Source organism: Pavona decussata, unplaced genomic scaffold (genome assembly GCF_977016875.1).
Source record: "Pavona decussata unplaced genomic scaffold, jaPavDecu1.1 SCAFFOLD_381, whole genome shotgun sequence".
Taxonomy (NCBI): Eukaryota; Metazoa; Cnidaria; class Anthozoa; order Scleractinia; family Agariciidae; genus Pavona; species Pavona decussata.
In genome coordinates this window covers 1814087-1832811 of record NW_028145755.1, presented here as the reverse complement: position 1 = coordinate 1832811, position 18725 = coordinate 1814087, and the positions used below count along the sequence as shown (strand labels likewise).

Genomic DNA, 18725 nt, shown 5'->3' with positions numbered 1-18725 from the left:
TCACGGAACGTAGTAATGCAAACCAAAGCAAACGCGAAATTACTTTCGGTACTCGGTTGAAAACCGCTCTAATGTCAAAATAGGTAAAGCAATGCACATAACGTTTTTTTAACCAACTGGCTAAAGAATAGCTCACAAGATAATGTAAACAGTTTTCCATTCTTTGACTTGCTATTCACTAGCATGGAATAAAATCTTGACAGGGATAATACTTGCGTCTAAAAAAAGATAAGGACCTAGTAGCTCAAAGTTGTCAATTTTGAAATTTGTGTGTTTTAAGTATTGCTCATTATTTTTGAAAACCAAGATTCTGCACAGCAGCAGTTTAATACAGAAAAACAAGAAGGTATTTGGGAGGAGAAAAATATGGTTTTGGCTAAAGCAAAATTTTCGGTAACTAAGACTTTTAGGTACGTCCCCACTGGGGATGATAATGGGCCACTACATTAACATATGTTCTACTTCAACAAGACAAGTCCTTGACCCATCTATACAGTTGACAAAATAAAATATGTTTAAATAATACTCTTGTACAAAACTAATTCAATTCCTGGAGACACTGATAACACCAATGATAATATTACCATTTACAAAACTGTTTAAGAAACGTCTGTTCCAAACAAAGAATGGGTTTGATAAATTGGAGATGGACCAGCACAAACCAACAAGAACAATAATAGTACAGTGGAACCCCGCTAATACGACCACCTTCGGGCCGTAAAAATGTGGTCGTAATAACGGGGTGGTCGGATTAACAAGGTTGTAAAACTAAAGAAAATGAATGGACTTAAATTCGTTCGGGGCACAAAAAATGGTCGTAATAACGAGGTGGTCGTAAAGCGGGGTTCTACTGTATAATAGGTATAGAAATGTATGTATGATCATTATAAAGACAAGTGTTTTACTGGAAAATACACCAGTTCTAAAATTAATACAAAACTACATCTGGCACCCAAGTGGCATATTTTCCATATCCTCACTAGTAAGGATATTGATGACCTCATTTCCTGTTTTCTCACAGTTGTTTGTGCAAACAGTCAGTGAGAAATGGCGACCGATAGATCTGTGAGGTTCTCTGAAGCTGACATAAAACCCTTTACTGAGGAACAGGAGAATGCTAACATGAAAAGGAAAACTTCATACCACTTAAAAATTATACAAGGAATTCCTTGCAAGCCACCAGGCTTACTTTTTTGATAATAGTTCCCGTTTTTTGTCTACATAATAAAAATAAAATTACATGGTGGCTTGAAGATATAAATGTTATTTTCTCATGTTAAAAACAATATTTTACCACAAGAAAATAAAATTCATATCTTTGCGCCACTGTGTAGTATCCTCCATGGATGAAGTTTCCTCTTTCTTATGTTTCTGCTAACATGCTCACCCATTTTGACTTGATGTAAAATCTTTCCTTTCCACTAATGCTTATGTTGCTGGTACAACTTTATCAGTAGTTTCCAGGCCCCTGGGAGACTAGGATACCGTAAACTGCCTCTTATAAGCCCTTCCGGTTATAGGCCCATCTACCCCCCCAAAAACTACATCCGATTATAAGCGCCCCCCCCCCCCCCCCTGCCCCACGGGATATAAGCCCCCCTCTAGTTTTGTTCATGTTGTTAGTTTTAATTTTTTTCCAAATATATTTGACATTTTTTAAAAACCAGTAAATGAAAAACTTATTTCGATCAACACTGCTATAGCTCGTTTCGAAACGGTTTTTTTTATTCTAGTTATAAATGCCCCCGTATATACCCCCTTCCTTTATAAGCCCATCTAAAATCCCTTACGAAGTTGTATAAGCCTGGGGCTTATAAGCGGCAGTTTATGGTAACCTAAATAAGATGCTCATGTTGGGGTGGCCATATGGTGAGGACCCACCACCCGCTTCAGTTTTGCCCCAAAAACTTTCATGTAATGAGCCCCCTTAAGGACGGTGCCTACTAATACCGAAGTATTTTTGTGCGGTTTACGACAAATTATGCGGGAAAAGCAGATCTTAGCAAGGACTATTGGAATCCAAAAAGAAAATTGGGGGTAACCATGCATTTTTCAGAGAAAATTAAGCAACAATATCTCTAAAAAATGCTAAAATATAAAGCAACGTATGGGATTTTTTCCTAAATTGAACCTTAATTATCTCTGAAAAATGCATGGTTGCCCCCAATTTTCTTTTGAGATACCAAGAGCATTTGGTAAGTTCTGCTTTCTCCGCATAGATTTAAACCACGCAAAAATATCCCTGTATTTGTAGGCACCACCCATAGGAAACCCGAGTATCTCGAAATGTGCAGAACGTATGCGCAGTAACAATAGTAGGCACCGTCCTTAAACCAGTCACACGATTTTCACGCCACATTTGCGCCCAGGTAAATGAAGTTCCACAAAAATGAGAACACATCAATTGACCAAAAAAAAGATCAGTTACAATATAATAATTATTATTGTTTCAACTCTCCTTTGGGAGGGGGTCATGCAATTGCACTCAATCTTTTAGCGATCCCACAGAGTTTTGTCAAGGTTATCAAAACACTGTGTTCAAATGTAAATAGATATGTTATCTTAAATTACTGGCAACAGGTAAATTTTGAGCCCTCACTTTATAGCACACTATATCCTAACAAAATTAAATGAATTGGTACATGTTATATATACTAGGCTCATGCTTAAATTATCAAAGTAACATGACCTAATTCTATCACAAGACAATTTACCGCTACCAAATGTCAACCTTGCTGCCTGTGGCTAAAAGATTTTGTTAGGGAAAGGTGTCCCCATCCCCGCCCTCCATAAATAATATACAATGGTATTTTGGCAGGGTTTATGAAAGAAAATCAGGGGTAGGCATCCATTTTTCAGAGATAATAGAGCAGCAATAATTCTAAAAAAGCTTTCCAGATTGAAGCTAATGTTATTACCTCTCAAAAATGTGAGGTTACCCCCAACTTTCTTTTTGAATTCCAAAAATGAGCCCTTACTAGACCAGCTTTTACCATGTAGTCAAAGACTGGGCAGAACTACTTCTGTATAAGGAGGCAATGTCCTTAAGAAACCTGCATTTCATGGACTATCCTATATTTACCAAAGAATGTATGCGAACTAAGAAAAGGAGGTACAAACAGAAATTAAAAAAAAAAAAGAAAAAAATCTTGTCTGCCTTTGACATCTCCAGCTAGGCTGGACTGGAACTGCTGAATACATGTCTATTCAGCAAGCACAATGGATAAGACAAGATAATGATAATAATAATAATAATAATAATAATAATAATAATAATAATAATAATAATAATAATAATAATAATAATATAATAATAATAATAATAATAATAAAACATTCTATTTTCAAACAATTTTTCCTCCTTTGGTTGAGCCTACTTACTCCACAGAACACTAGAATAATTTATTATTAGACAGCTGAACCTCTTTATACAAAAAAACGTCAATAATACTGAGTTTCCTTCTTTTCCGTCAATTCTCTGTATCTGATACCACATGTTTCCCGCCAGGTTGTGGTGGTATTATAACTGTATGATGATAATAACGACTGTTAAAATGCTGACATCCCTTTCATGCAAGTATAGACTACCAGTTGCGTATGAGCTTGACTCCAAACAATAATACAGCTAGTAACAGAAGTGAGCAACTTGTACAAGGAGATGACGTATTTCCTATCGCTAGCACATTGCCACTTTGTTGGGTTGGATTAACACCACCACCTCGCACATCATCATCATCAATCTCATTGCTTGGCTCTGTTGTTTCACCTATTATATAGATGTCAGTGTTTTTATCTGAAAAAGATTACATACTGTAAATGATCCAATAGATGCGCATTCCATAATAACTGCCCTGAGTGCTGTCATTACGTACTGTAATCTAGCTGTAAACACAACCTGAGCTCACTCGATGTTATGCCAGTGATGCTTAGTCCAAAATATTATTTTAATGTATCCACTCACGGAGGGGCTTATTTTATAAATCTTCTTGGGGAGCATGCCCCCAGACCCCCCAAGAAGCTCAAACCCACTCTGGGCCTTTAATGTGGCCACCGCATATTGCGGATACACTACAGGTGTAAATCTACGTGTTAAGCCTGCTTAAAAACTTAATGACAACCCCAAGTATCCAAATCTTATAGATCCCCAGAACCTAATAAATGGCCCCTTAGTCTAATCTGATTATACTAATCTCATAAATGACAGAAATCAATGAACCAAGAACAGCAATAAATCCACTCTAGATTTTTTGGGATTGAACCACAAACCGCGCCAATATAATGGTTTAGTAAGGGGTCATACAATGCCAAGAAAATCTTACCAAATGGGACAACAGGATTACCCTTAGCATTAGATCCACTGGAGCTGCCACAGTCTTCATCATCATCACCACAAGCACTTCCATCTATTTCATTTTCTAAAAACACATACATTACAAAAATACTATTATTGCATTTGCTTGAAAAAGGTTTGTTCTGTGGGTCAATGTGTATTGATCATCAAATTAACATCAAACAAACTATAACAATTCTTATAAGCAATTATTAGCGAATGTTATGTTGTCTTCTCATCTTGGATTTCCAGATTAAGCCCCAGCCCTTCACTATTTAATTCCATTTTCAAGTTTGGAGGATTCAACTGTCTCACTAGCCTTAAAGCCAGAACTGGTCCAAACATCAAAAACTTGATTTTTGTTCAGGATGAACAGAAATCACATTTCAGTTTACTTTCTAGGATAACTTGGCTTTTGAGGTCCTGAACTGTCAGTGCATGCATGCATGAATGAATGAATGAATGAATGAATGAATGAATGAATGAATGGATGGATGGATGGATGAACAGATGGATGAATGAATGGAAGAAAGCACAGAAGGATGTGCAAATATATGAAGGAAGGAAGGAACAAATGAACAGACAGACACAGCAGACAGACTGATTGGAGCAGGACAGTTTTTCCCATTAAAGACAATGCTATTTTGCTTTCCTCCTTTGTTTTTATTCACAAAAGGCTATTGCTTATTTAAAACAAGCCTTTTCCTAACAAAAATACAGGAGGGGCAATGTTTTAGTAATAAGCTGTAGGCAACAAACAAAGTTAGGAAAATGCCAGTAAAAAGAAGGACAACACAACACACATGTAGACATGTATACTCTAGGCAGTTATGCTACATTATCACTGTACTTTATCTACAACTGTTAAACCATGTTACCTCCACCACTTCCACTGCCGCTTCCACTTTCATCACCTATCTCATTAATGACAATTAACTTTTCAATTTCAAGATTCCTCTCTCGTATCTTTTCCTCCAGGAGTTTTAAGTGCTTGGCTGACTCCGGGGTCATCTGGAAATCTGCTGGATTTGAGTCTAAACCAGTGTACCTATGAAACAAGACAAACATAACGATCAACTTACTTGCTCTAAGTTGGAACTAATGGTGCAGTGATTCTCTACTCTATTTATTTAATTCCTTAATTCCCGTGACAATGACACTTGCAAAGAGCAAAGTATTTATCTACGCGGGTGATAAAAAAGTAATTTAGAGTGATGTGTTTACAAGAAGTAAAGCAATTGAAGGGGTGTGTGGAATAAGGCCCTCAGTGACTTTTGATGTAAGATCAAATTCTCCTTTTGTTTCAAAAGTGAAGACAAGACAATGTGGAAGGAGAATCTGCAAATAATCAGAAGTCACTTAGTGCTTTTTTCCAGGCACCCCTTCAATATTTTATTTAAATATAGTGATGTTGCAAGAAGTTTACAGAACTTATTGCTAATAGCAGTTATCGCACTATGCAAGTGGAAATGCTTATTGTCGGGAGAGCCTTTTTTGTTTATATATTTATTTATTTATTTATTTTTTTTTTGGGGGGGGGGGGGAGGTGGAAGCTTAATATTGCAGGGTGTTGCAAGCTCAAAATAGCGTGAAACGCTAAGAAACAGTCCATAGTCTCACATCTGAGATATCGTACTGTTCATTTCTGAAATTTATATCCAGCTAAATGTAATTTGGGCAAAGTTAACCTCTGAACGATGCTGACCAGTGGTCTTCCCCTTCACAGGACTTAATGGAATCTGGCAAGTTCTAGCAGGGACACCTTAAGATGCATACATGAATTTGTCTTCCTTGCTTGGCTTGATGAAGTGTCATTTGCTTTTTACAGTGGTTTACCTTATAGTATAACATTAGCTGCAAGTTTCTTGTCCCACTCCATCCCCCCTTGCTTTAGTAAGCATTCCAGTCTGACAGTGCCTTGGCAGTTGCCATGGATACCTCCTTGCCATCAATGATCCACCTAGCATCCCCTAACCCAACTTTGAGGCACCCCTTCCCAAGTCCATCTATTGGCAATGGGTTTGAAAATTTAAAGGGAACTTACTTTCAGAGGGCCCAATATTTGGAATTTTACAGTAGGGCAATACATAACGCTGATTCTCAAACTTGATTACCTATTGAATGCACTCTTAACCCTTTAACCCTTCAAGGCAAAACGACATTTTCTCCAGATCCAAGTCTACAAACTCTATGTCTATGTATGATATACCATTTTAAAGCTACTCATGAGTGTATTTCATAACTGATATAATTATGAATGAGAAAAGTTATGCCTTTGAGATAAATGGCCTTAAAACGTAAAAATTTAAAATTTCAAAAACGTCCCAATCCTTGCGTATATTAGATATACCCCTAAACTATAGCTTACTTTGCAGGTCTCAACATCTTCATTAATGTGAGAGATGTCTTAAGACCCACAACTTCTAGGGGGAAAAAGTTGAAAAGTTTTGGGGGTAGTCAACCATATCACATATGGGAGGGGGTTAAGTTTTTATCCTTTTAATGAGTAGATCTTCACAAGACCACCTTGGTGTGAAAAATTCATAGAAATCTGTCAAATATTGACAGAGTTGTGGTCTTATATGCCAAATGGCACTCTTAGGGATTAAAGGGTTAACACTTTGAGCAACAGGATTATTACACATTTTTATCATTACACAGGTCATGGTATTAATTGTTATGTATAGACATTCGCACTTTTATGCTCCGATGACTCCATACAAATCCTTCTAATTTGGAACATATCCAAATGTTTTGAACTTAGGCAAAATTAGAAGGATTTGCATGGAGTCATCGGGGCATAACAGAGCTAATACCTTATCACCAAATTGCAATAAGATGCTGATTTGTTCCAAGTAGGCATTTTTCATCATGCTCTTTCAGAAAATCTCAGCAAATCCCATAATTTCAGAAATTAGTTTTCATGATGTATCAATATTACTTATGTATGATCAATATTACGTTAATGTATTTTGAAATTTATATATTTAATTCGATGCCTCTGAACTTCGACATTTGAACTCACACGCATGTCAGACGTATACGTCGCATTACTGACGAATTTAATTTTTTTAATTAACTTTGTCTGCCTTATATTTGACTGAAATGCGACATATGAACTAGGCCTAAGACACTGCAATGACTTCAAAGTTGAACACAAGAAATGATAAGTACAAACTACTAAGACATTAGAAGACTTAACATACTAATGCAGATTAGGTCTTGTGAATACGAGAGATCTTACCTTGCCACAGATTGTCCATTCCAGCAGTTGTCAAACTCAGCTTGTTTCGCAGAAATCTCATCTACAACACACAACTCCTCTGGCAAGCGTTCATAAAAATATTTGAGGTCAAACACTTTCTTTTTCGTGACATCCATCTCAGCAAACAGGCGCACCTTCACATACGGAGTAGGAGATACTGAATCTGTGTACTCCGTGGACTTAGATGGGGCATCAGTGTACTCTGGCGTCCCACACTTGTCCAAGACCTATGAACAGGTGCAAGAATCAGTTTATTAAAGAGGCAGTGTCACTTTGATTAGCCAAAACATATATGTATTAATGAATTTGAGAAGGTCAGGTCAAGAATAATGACAAAAAGTAGATATGGTAAGATATACACTGTCCCACCTAAATCCAGACTTTGTAATGAAACAACTACAAATAAACAAACCTTACCTGAGTCATAATATTCTGCTTCTGAACTAGCACATACATTGCAGCACTCCACAAATCCTTGTAAATGGAGTTGGCGAAGTTCTCCAAGTCAGACTTGCCAATACTCTGAGCAAGCAAGTTGACATTATCAAGATACGACCCCCACTCTTTCTGTAGGTGAATTTCAGGTGTCAAACATTTCCTTAATGCATCTTTGCAGTAACTGTAACACGGCTTTACTTTGTTAAGACCCTGACATGATGAACAGAACTTCATCTGCAAAAGCACATTCTTGCATCCGCTTGTGAAGTTAAATTGCTGTGCCATATTCATTAATTCTATTCCAAACTTTAAGCTGCTGAACAATTTACGCACTGGCTGAAAGACCTGTTCAAAAATACCCATTAAGTGTGCTGGACGTTTGCCAAATGGCTGTATTGATTCCACGTTGGTTTTTAAACATTGTCTGTAAGAGTTTGAGACAGTTTTCCCTGAGGGGTTTGCATACTCAAGAACAAGTGGAAAGGAATCACGGAAGAATGTATTCAAAATGTCTTCTAACTCCATTTTATCGTCAACCAGATAGTTTTCCAGGTCTTTGAAGAAGGTTGATATTACTTGGACTTCGGATTTTGACAGATTCTTCTGGGTGTTCAACAAGAAAATGGTACTTTGGCGGTGGCCTTCGCGAATAACATCTTGAAAATAACCTGCAAATTTAAATTCGAGAATAAGAATCAACACCCTTTAAATAGCTAACCGGCTGAATATACGTGTGACGATAAAGAGAAAATTATTGGGTTCATCACACTTTCTAAAAATGAACAAAAAATAATACATTTACTAGAAATACGTGACTCGCAAAACCTCGCGAGGCTGGGGCTGGGTGGAAAGCCCTCTTTACTCGTATTGTAGTATCAAATGAGGAGATTAAAAGGTTTCTGAACATGGCAACTATTTTGATGGGCATGGTATTTTCGAGGTTCCACAGGCTAGTTTGCGGTTGAAAATCTATTTCTGACCCGACGAAATGTACAATGTGCGTGAAGCGCTGTTGTGTTCAATGAATTTATTTCCTACAGAAAATTATTTTACCGCGGCCACAAAACATGTAATTTCTTCAATGCAACCTTTCACAAAAAAGATTTCTGGAAGAAAGGGAAAAGATTCTGGAGAGATAGTTCTGTATCCAGTGAATATTGATCAACATTGCAGTTGAAATTTGGTCCGGCACGCAAACTTTCCCAATGTATGCAAATTTTGCTCCAGACGACGCAGACAGTCTGACGTCATTCATACTTGTTTTTCACTGTTGCTAGGCAACAGTGCCGACACCTTCAACGAAATATATAAACATACATACATATATATAAACATATTTTTCGCTCGAATTCGTGCGGCTTAGCTCTGCTCGGGCTGGCTCGGCCTGACAAATTTATTAACCTCGCTACGCTCAGGCCTTCGGCCCTCGCTTTGCGAGGAACAAGGGTTTAGGTTGGATTTGGTAAGTCAATGTGTAAAAGCAAGATATAAGGTACTATGCAAAAATATTGTTCACTGGCAAGGATTCAAACCCCAGTCTCCTGCATTCAAGGCAGACGTGATAACCACTACACTACAGGCAACCCTACAGTGACAGTGGATGAAAAAGCACAGCTTATTCCTATTACATCACTAAGATCATGGGGTTGCTCACTCAACACGGAGAGTCTGATTTCACTTATGATTTGACTTACAGTGACCTGAATATTTCAATTAATATTAATTTTATATTAATATATTCCAATTTGTTTTGGATTTGGTGACAGGGCCGGGAGCCAGAACTGCCATTCAAGGGGTCATGATGTCCATGCTTCACCAGTGGCTTAAACTATAACAAATCGGTTTTTAGGGATGTAAAGTATATGAAATGATTCATATATAAACTGTGGATGTAGATGAAAGTTAGAAGTGATCATCGCAGTGAATTTTCCAATTTATGCAATTGGGAAAATTGGAAAATCGGTTTTTGTTGGTGCAATTGCCTTACAAAAAGCCCATTATTACTACATTAACAAACAAAATACAGACCCTATAATGGGTCCTCTCATTTGCTTAAATACACAACTGGTCCTTTTTTGACATTTTTACGCGGGATGCCCTGAAGGGGGATTCCGTGTCTAAAAACGGGTCGATTTCTTTTTTTTTTTCTTTGTAGTAGCAACAAATCTGCATGTTAATTTATTCATTAAACTCTCCCCTCTCCTACTTGGGAAGTATTGTTCTGATTGTCATCAACAAAAGCAGGCCAATGAAAATCCATTCTTGTCGCGTATATCGCGAGGGAGGGGACCCACTCACCCCCTACCTGTGTGACGTCAACGCATCATTTGATTTATTTACTAAAAACGGATTAAATTTGTGGCGCCATATTGTTAACATGTTGTGGACTCAAGCGTATTTCACCATTTTGAAGCGGTAAATCAAAAGAATAACTTCTAAGAAGCACTCGACATCTAAAACGGTGGAAATTGGAGAGTTCCTGGTGAAGGAATCGTGCTTTGTTTGACAGTCCCGAACCACGATGGGAGACAGAAAAGAGGTCATTGAGAAGCTTACGTTATCGTAATGGAATTTCCGAAATTTCCGGTGAGATCCTCAGTAGTGTAACACAAGGGAAACAACATAACGCGATCTTCATGACTCAAAATATTCCATTAGCAATGATAGTTTTATCAATCGGCGAGGCATACAGTTGGAATACATGAATCAGCCACAGCATTTTGTGTATATGCCAGTATAGGCATCTTGTTAGAACAAAGTTCTGAGTATTGCCAACAAGATGTGTTTCAGGCAGGGCATCCAAAAGATTAACTAAATTTTAACTGAAATTTTTATCAAAGAGTGGACGTCCCATAGATGCCTGGACACCCTTCTCATTTAACCCTTATCCTGTTTCAGTTTTTAGGATACAACAGGTTCATTATATACACATCAAGAGTCTAAATGACAAATTTTAGTGACTTGACTAATCATCTACATTTTAATATACATGTTTTTAATTAAATCTATTTTACTGTATTGATTGTTGGTATTTGTTAATTCATTGTAAATGGATTGGAGTTTTTAAACCAGCCCTACCGAACTGGTAATCTCCTCTACAAATTTAAATAAACAAAAAATCTCAATCCAAATCAGATGTAACAAAAATAATATTGTGCAACAAGTAAATGCAAAAATATAACTTTTATACGCTTATCAGTTCAGTATTCAACGACGGAAGTTTTGCACCCAAGTTTTACCGTTAAAACTGTGCTGTTGTCAGGGGCGACAGAGCTAGTTTCCATTGGAAACAGCTAGTGCTACTGACGTCATAAGTCCCACGCACGCAAAATTAAAAAAAAAAATTACTGCAAAAAACATGGACAGGTTGCAAGTAAATTCCAAAGGCAAAACCTTCATTAAGGGCTGTGCACTTTTGCATGATCTACGAAACATTGATAGGAGATGAAATAGTTAGGAATGGTGGTGTCATCAACACAGGTTACTTTCCTGGTAAATTTTCAGATGTGGCAAACACTTTCAAAGTCAGTGGAAATACTGTGGAAAAAAAAAATGTGTGGCACTGTCTGCACACAGAACGTACCATTGAACCACGGTGGCATGGAGGAGGAAACACCTCTAATTTAACTCAAGGTGACTTGCAGTTTATTGAAACTGACAAAAGAAAAAGGACGGCTTTATCTCTATGGAAACTTTACGACGGTTTGAACGAATTTGGTGACATTCCAAACGGAACTTCAATTTCTGGGATTTTGCCTGCCTTGAACTGTAACATCTTGTCTGGTGTGAAATATTTAAGGAAAAAACTTAGCACTATTGCCCAAGAAGGATTTAGTGTAGAAAATATGACATGTGTACACTCAAATGTTCTTCGATGAATGCGGTTTAAAATTACCTTCCCATGGGAAGCGATTGTATGGTCACGTACCAGTGACTGAAAAGAATAAATGCTCGAATTCACTAATGCAGCTGGAATCATAGAGCTGATCCATTTCAGTTCCGGTAAGTAATTCTACTTTCAGTTGGTACTCTGCCATTTTTCAGAAGTGCGGAGATTTCATGTGCACAGAAGACTGATGGTGTCAATAGCACGAGATGTTTCCAATGGAAGCTCCGTCGCCCCTGACAACAGCAGAGTTTTAACGGTGAAACTTGGGTGCGAAACTTCCCTCGTGGCATACTCAACTGATAACTATAGCATGTTTTAAGCCTAGTAAATAAAATGATAGACTGATATATTTTTTTTAGTAAGTGACACAGGCATACTCAGAAAAAGAAAATCCGAGTTCTCCCAACGAAGTTGAACCTATGACCTTCTGATCACTAGTTCAGACGTTCTAGCACTGTGTTACAGGAGACTCGTGGGAGCTAAAATTATACAATACAAAAGGAGTTGAACCTACCACCTGATTACTAGTTCAGATGTTCTACCACTGGGCTATAGGAGACTCGTGGGAACTAAATATACAGTAAATTCAACAATAAATTCAGAGTATATATACCCAAGTCACTGACTGGAAAAAATACATCACTACTTTTTAGTACTGTTATTGTAATTATCTATTGCAAATTGCATTTTTATTGTAATATCTATTGTAAAGCGCCTTTGATCATTCTATATAAGTGCTATATAAGTGAATAAATTATTAAATTATTATTATTCTTCATGACAGAAACATTCCCAACCCACTCTGGGGAAAGCTTTTGTCATAAAGCCAAAATTGAATGTTACATTCCTGCAAACTGACAGTATACTATTTTGATTTTATTATAATTATCATACAAAACATGCACATGGATCAGCATGATATGCCACCAAACAGTTTGGACTAAACTTTGTTTTAGTCCTTTGTTTCTCTTAATGTATCTAATAGGCCCCATATTTTTCTTATGCTGCCCAAGAAAAAATATTTCTGAACAGCACTTGAACTTGGCAAGTCTAATTCTCGAATTTCAAGAACATTGCAAATACTTAAGAAGACTCAGATTTAAAATTTAGTGTGCTTAAGCTGCACCCACTAGCACAATGAAGCAGATCACTTATTGGTGTGAAGAGTCTTGGTCCACAAGAGTCTTCACAAAACAAGAGAATTAGCTCTAAAAGAAGAATCTAATGATCAAGGAAGTGTGATGGAGATGGATCAGGTGTGTCAGATTTGTGAGGTGAGCATATTGAACTAATATCACTGACTTATCAGGTACACGTCATTGACCAACCAGACGTGATTGATGCCATGCTGGCGGTGTTTGTCCAACATGATAGACAGGAATTCACTCAATCATTACAAGTACCCTTTATGCGTAGCATAAGTACATCCACTGACTTTACCTTTGCGATTTTAGTAGCGGAAACTTGCGTATAACCTGATGCAAATGGGATGAATAACGAGTTTTGAAACTGATGCCCATGAATTCAAAAAGGGATAATTTTCAAGTTCTCCCAATCGCATCGGCAAAGAGTCAGTTCGTCTTAGGACAATGCCCAAAATTTAAACCTTTTTTTTAATGGTCAAAAGTTCAATCTGTTTTATATTTTAGAAGAAACATAATGACAATCAATGAAAATCATTGAAGAGTTCAACATCTTTTCAAGGACTCACTGTCGCTAATTTTCTTTCTGACATGTTTGTTCCTATCTGGAACAACTTTTGTGGTTCGTCTTTGAGTTAAGTTTAAATTTGGAAGTCTTGGAAGAATATATTTGCAGACTGCTGGGATATTAAGCCATTGTAAATCACGCAAGTTCCATCACAAAAAATGCTGTTGACGAAATTCAATGAACCCGCAATATTTCAATCAAAACAATCGAGAGAGGGTACTTATAAACAACAGACTTCAATGAATTGGAACAATACAACATCAGTTTTATTGTTTACACAAAAGAACTTGGTGCACTCGAACCTTCTGTAATTTGCATATTTACACAATTAAACACTCGGAATATTGCGAGTTACTTAGTGGCTAGGATTTTGAGGGAGTTCAATAGAGTCTGGCATTCGAAGACCAAAACACTAATTTCCAGCTGAGTATATAAAGAAAGTTCAAAATTCTTACAATTCATCAATATACGCTGTACAGATGTCGCCAAATTCCAGAGGAACAGAGCTCCGATCGAGTTATTTAGCCCTCAGGCAGAAGATACCAGTTCAGTATCTAAAACAGAAGGCCAGTGGTAAGACTACTAAGGAAACAACAAACTCCTAACAAACGAATAAACTCCTGTATATCCTCTTAACCGATGACCACAATTAATGAAATTTATTTGTCACATAATAAACAACATAAGCAACTTCAATTCCGTGCAAATGCGTAAACCTTCGGATTTCTCAGTTAAGTTATATTTGCATGGCGACAAGACATATACGGTATGGAAAAAACACTTCACTGAATTTTACGCTAAATAAATTATTCATAACAGACGTATAGAGACCTATTGTAGCAAATCTGCAGTTTATTGTTTGTAAAACGACAACCCGATTTTCAAAATGAATTGAATTGGTTTATAGCTGCAAGGACCGAAAACAACAAGCTTAGCTGTTCCGAAATACTCCGGTGACAATCGAATTTGCAATAGCACTGAGCGAAAATGCGGATGACCTATTTAAATTACATTATCCACACAAATATATTAACTTGTATTGACTCATTCGTCGGGAAGAAGAAAGGTGAAACTATATTAGGTTTATAATACTGTTTCAAAAACGCGAGTGACCAATATCAGCTTTCCAAAAGCAGTATTATAACTTTTTTCTTTAAATGAATTAACGCACACAACAAAAAAGAATCTTGCGGATTGTTTGGGCCAATTGAAAATATCACGCTTCAATAGAATGTAATTAATAATAAGCCTACAGGAAATAGTCCGTGGCCAACTGATGGCTATTGTCGTAAAATTCCTCAAGAGAGCACGAGCCTTTTTTGTCTGGCAGTAATAGCACTCGAGTTGTACCATATTTTTGAGACAATTAAAATTTTTGAACCGCAAATCCTTTCGCAGCTGCGCTCTTGATTTCACGGAACACTTGTTTATATAAAGCAAATAATGAAGTGCTTTTCATCAGCTTACAAAATATTTAACGAAGCGTCGACTGACGCGCTTACCTTTCAAGTCGTCGAAAAGCGACAACAGGGAGCTTTTTGCAGCAGTGTATTTCGTTTGGATGTGAGTTTTTATTTTCTTTGCGGCTTTTATTCGTAGAGTGTCCTCTGTTTGTCTTGTGCAGCATGTCATCTTGCTCGCACAAATTTGTGGCTCCTTCCCTGTTGAGCGCAAAATTAATGGAAAACCCTTTGTCAACGGTATGGAAATAAACTCTCGCAATAAACGAAGAATGCAAAAATATCGCTTCCTACCTTTCAAAGGAGGCTGAAGACTCGACAGCTTGTTCGCTCCAAGATGTTCTGAACAGGATAATTGCGAATTACTCTGGCAGTCTGCCCGCCATGCTCTCAAAAGCATTACGCTGAACAAACACACCGCGTGAAGTACCCGAAAAGAAGCCATTCAGGTGCTGGTTAGAATACTGAAGGCTGTTCAAATACGCCAAGTGTTATTACAGTAATGTGCAGTTCCTTTGCGTGCGAATCCTAAACTGTACAAGCGACTGATAGCTATTTCAGTTTTGAATACGTTGTCATGCCCGAGGTCATTCGGAAGGCGCACCAAACAGAGTCAACTTTGATCAGTAGTTGACAGCTCGTGTGAGTGCTTAAAGGGAGGTTCCCGCTGAGCGCTCTTGCCATATTCGTGCAATACTAATTGTCCAAACAATCAATCATGAATAGGCGATGAGGCAAACAGCTGGCAGCGGCTCCTTTGACTAATAACTGACTTCAGCAATGGAGACAAAATTTTTTTATTGGTGTGCGCAAACGGGGGCGGAATGAATGTGGTTTGGGAGCGAGCAGGAACGATTGGTTTTGATGTCAAGGGTTTGGTTTCCTGACAATTTCCTGTCCTGATTGAGCACACCTCTGTTGCAAACTCAAAACGTTGATCAATCATTTCCTCGAAGACTTATGGTAATACTGTTCAAACAAGGGCTTTTTCTCCACTTCAATTGATTATAACGAGTTTTAAGACCAATTTTCTTAAAGTGTGAAGCCAAATTAAACTTCAATCACGTATAAAGTTCGATAGTGACCATTGGAGCGAAAAAATCTTATTATTCCTTAAACAAAAGAAGCTGAAAAGAAAGTAACCTGAGGCAAAATTGAAATTGTTATGTGGTTTCCTATTGTGACATTTTGAAACCTCAAACAGCCAGTTGAAGGGAGTTTACATCCGAAATAAACTATACAGTTATCAGTTTGAAATCCAGAAATAATCTGTTTAGATTCCGATAACCTTGTATATTCCTGAGTTCTTCTAGCAGATAAGAAAGGATTCTGTTTTTCATAAACTACCTTATCTATCAACCTTTGGTTTCACACCGCTTTCAGTCAGGTACGAAGTCTCTACAGGCCTTGGATGAAACGATAAGGATTTTGTAATCTTAATGAAAAAAGTCATTGTAAACCAAGATTAAAAGCTTAAGCTTGAATATTCCTGTTTCTGATTTCATTGCAAAAACTTCGAACAAGTGGTAGTTTTGAGTTGCGAACAGGCTGGCTAAAGTACATAAATAACATTTCAAAATTCAGATTGAATGAACGAGGAATCGGAGGTAAGTTTTTCGCGACTGTTTACTTGTCGTGATATCGTAAACATCTTGAAAAGTCATATTTGCAAAAGGAGGAGTTAAGAGATAGCACGGTTTTCATGGTTTTCATCATAACTACAACTTTAATGGAAAACATAGCTTTTTCAAATTGACATGCTTCATTTCTCGCTTTACCATTGAAACTGAAACTAATCGAGGCTAAATATAGAGGTTATCAATCAATTGGAATACTTTTGTTCAAGAATTGCTCAATCGCCGGCAATATCCCTCATAAGTACTACATCCCGCTTTCAAGTTCAAATTTCCCCAACTTTGTTTTATAAAAACGCTCAGATAATAATCTAAATGGATTAAAATCTTTGGGAAGCTTAAAATAATCAACACGGTTTCTTCATTCTGTATAAATCAATAAATTTAGATCAATCTCATTTTACATTTGCTGTAGTCAAAACATGGGCGAAAAATGTCAAATGGCGGAAAAATTGTCAAAGTACAGTACCCACAGTGGAAATCTTCTCTTTCTATCCGTTTTAGGTGGATTTTCTTTTCTTTGGTGGGCTTTCATCTTCCTGGGTTTGGTTGCTTGCACTTGCATCACCCTCCGTTGACTTTCGCTTGGAATTTTCCGCCATTTTTGTGGGCTCCTCTTCCTTTTTCATTGCAGACACCTCGCCCTCGCATTCCTCTTTTTCTTCGTCTTCTGGCATCACATTCGGCGTCTCTTCTTTGTTCTCTATCTCTGGAAAGTTCTCTTTTCCCATCTTCTCCGACTCCTCAGTTGTCTTGAGGTGTTCTTCAGCTGTCTTCGCTTCTTTGCAAGCTTTGTCTACCCCGCAGTTCGACTCACTCTTCTCAGGAAACTTCTCGACTTCTTTTTCAACGGCGGGAGTGGTGCAAGTCGTCTCAACTTCTGCTGCCGGCATCTTTTCAGGTTTAAAAATAGAATGCACTGAAAAAAGGTTGTCTCAAACTTCTTGAAAATACAGAACAAGTGAACGAAGTCAACGAACGTCCTACAAAGAAGGAATGAAATGCCAGAAAGAGTCGCGCAGCTTTTAACAGAGAAAAGGCGCGCGCTACTTTTCCCGCCACAATGCCATACATTCCCGCCGGATTTTCCCGCCACTCGGTGCCGCGTCAATGCACACATGCGTAACCAGCACTCTGGATTCGTTGGAAAAGATACTGAGATAAGGTTTTTGTTTGGACGAAGGGGGGAGGGGAGGTATAAAAAATGAGTCCTGATCGTGGTGACATTTAATGAGTCAAGTCCAAGCAACAATAGTCTGAAATGTCAGCCGTCTCCTCCCCCTAACCCACAGGGGCCGCCCTCTGTGGGTTAGGGGGAGGAGACGGCTGACATTTCAGACTACAAGCAACAACCGTGGACGATAATCCTGCTGGTATACGTTGGCTCAATTGTTGATCTGATATGCTTAACAAATACAAATGATAAAAGAAGCAGAGACCGGTACAACGTAGAATTACGGTTTAAAGGTTACTATATTTCGGCTGGCCAAACCAGCCTTCTTCAGGTATAATGAAAATTTACATTGGGACATGCGCTTATATAGTTGACAAATATTTGCGCAATAGCGTAACCGACGTTAAACTAAATTGATTGACAGTATAAAACATGAAGCAAATGAAATAATAATAACAAAAAATAAAAAATAATAAAAGGAAAAAAGCTAGTACATTTCTTCGCGAATATTGAGGCCATGTGGAGAAAGTGTTCTGCCTTTTGAAATTAAAAAGGCTTCCCTGGCCTTACGGATTGCGTCTCGGTTAGAGTGGACTTTTTCTATGGGGATTAATTGCATGTCGTTAGCGGTGTGGTTAGGAGCGCTGAGGAAGTGTTCCGCGGCTGTGGTGGGTTTGGATTTAGTGTTAGGGTTATCTATGGTGCGGCGGTGTTCATTAAAGCGGTCTTTTAAGCGTCGTTTAGTCTCTCCTATGTATTGTTAATTACAGCGGCTACATTGGCTACATTTAATCCTTTTTCTAGACAAAATACAACCGAAGTAAC

The 18725-nt window shown here is 37.8% G+C and overlaps 1 protein-coding gene across 1 annotated transcript; it reads right to left on the bottom strand.

Annotated features, from left to right (window-relative positions):
- Positions 1 to 2447: 2447 nt before the first annotated feature.
- Positions 2448 to 16809, bottom strand: LOC146452039 (glypican-5-like). The gene is made up of 7 exons (XM_085098500.1): positions 15387 to 16809; positions 15135 to 15293; positions 8013 to 8701; positions 7575 to 7822; positions 5209 to 5378; positions 4320 to 4415; positions 2448 to 3793 (listed from the first exon to the last, which is right to left on the bottom strand). Exons 1-7 carry the CDS (start codon positions 15535 to 15537, stop codon positions 3585 to 3587), a joined length of 1722 nt encoding a protein of 573 aa, XP_084954626.1. The 5' UTR covers positions 15538 to 16809; the 3' UTR covers positions 2448 to 3584.
- Positions 16810 to 18725: the final 1916 nt, after the last annotated feature.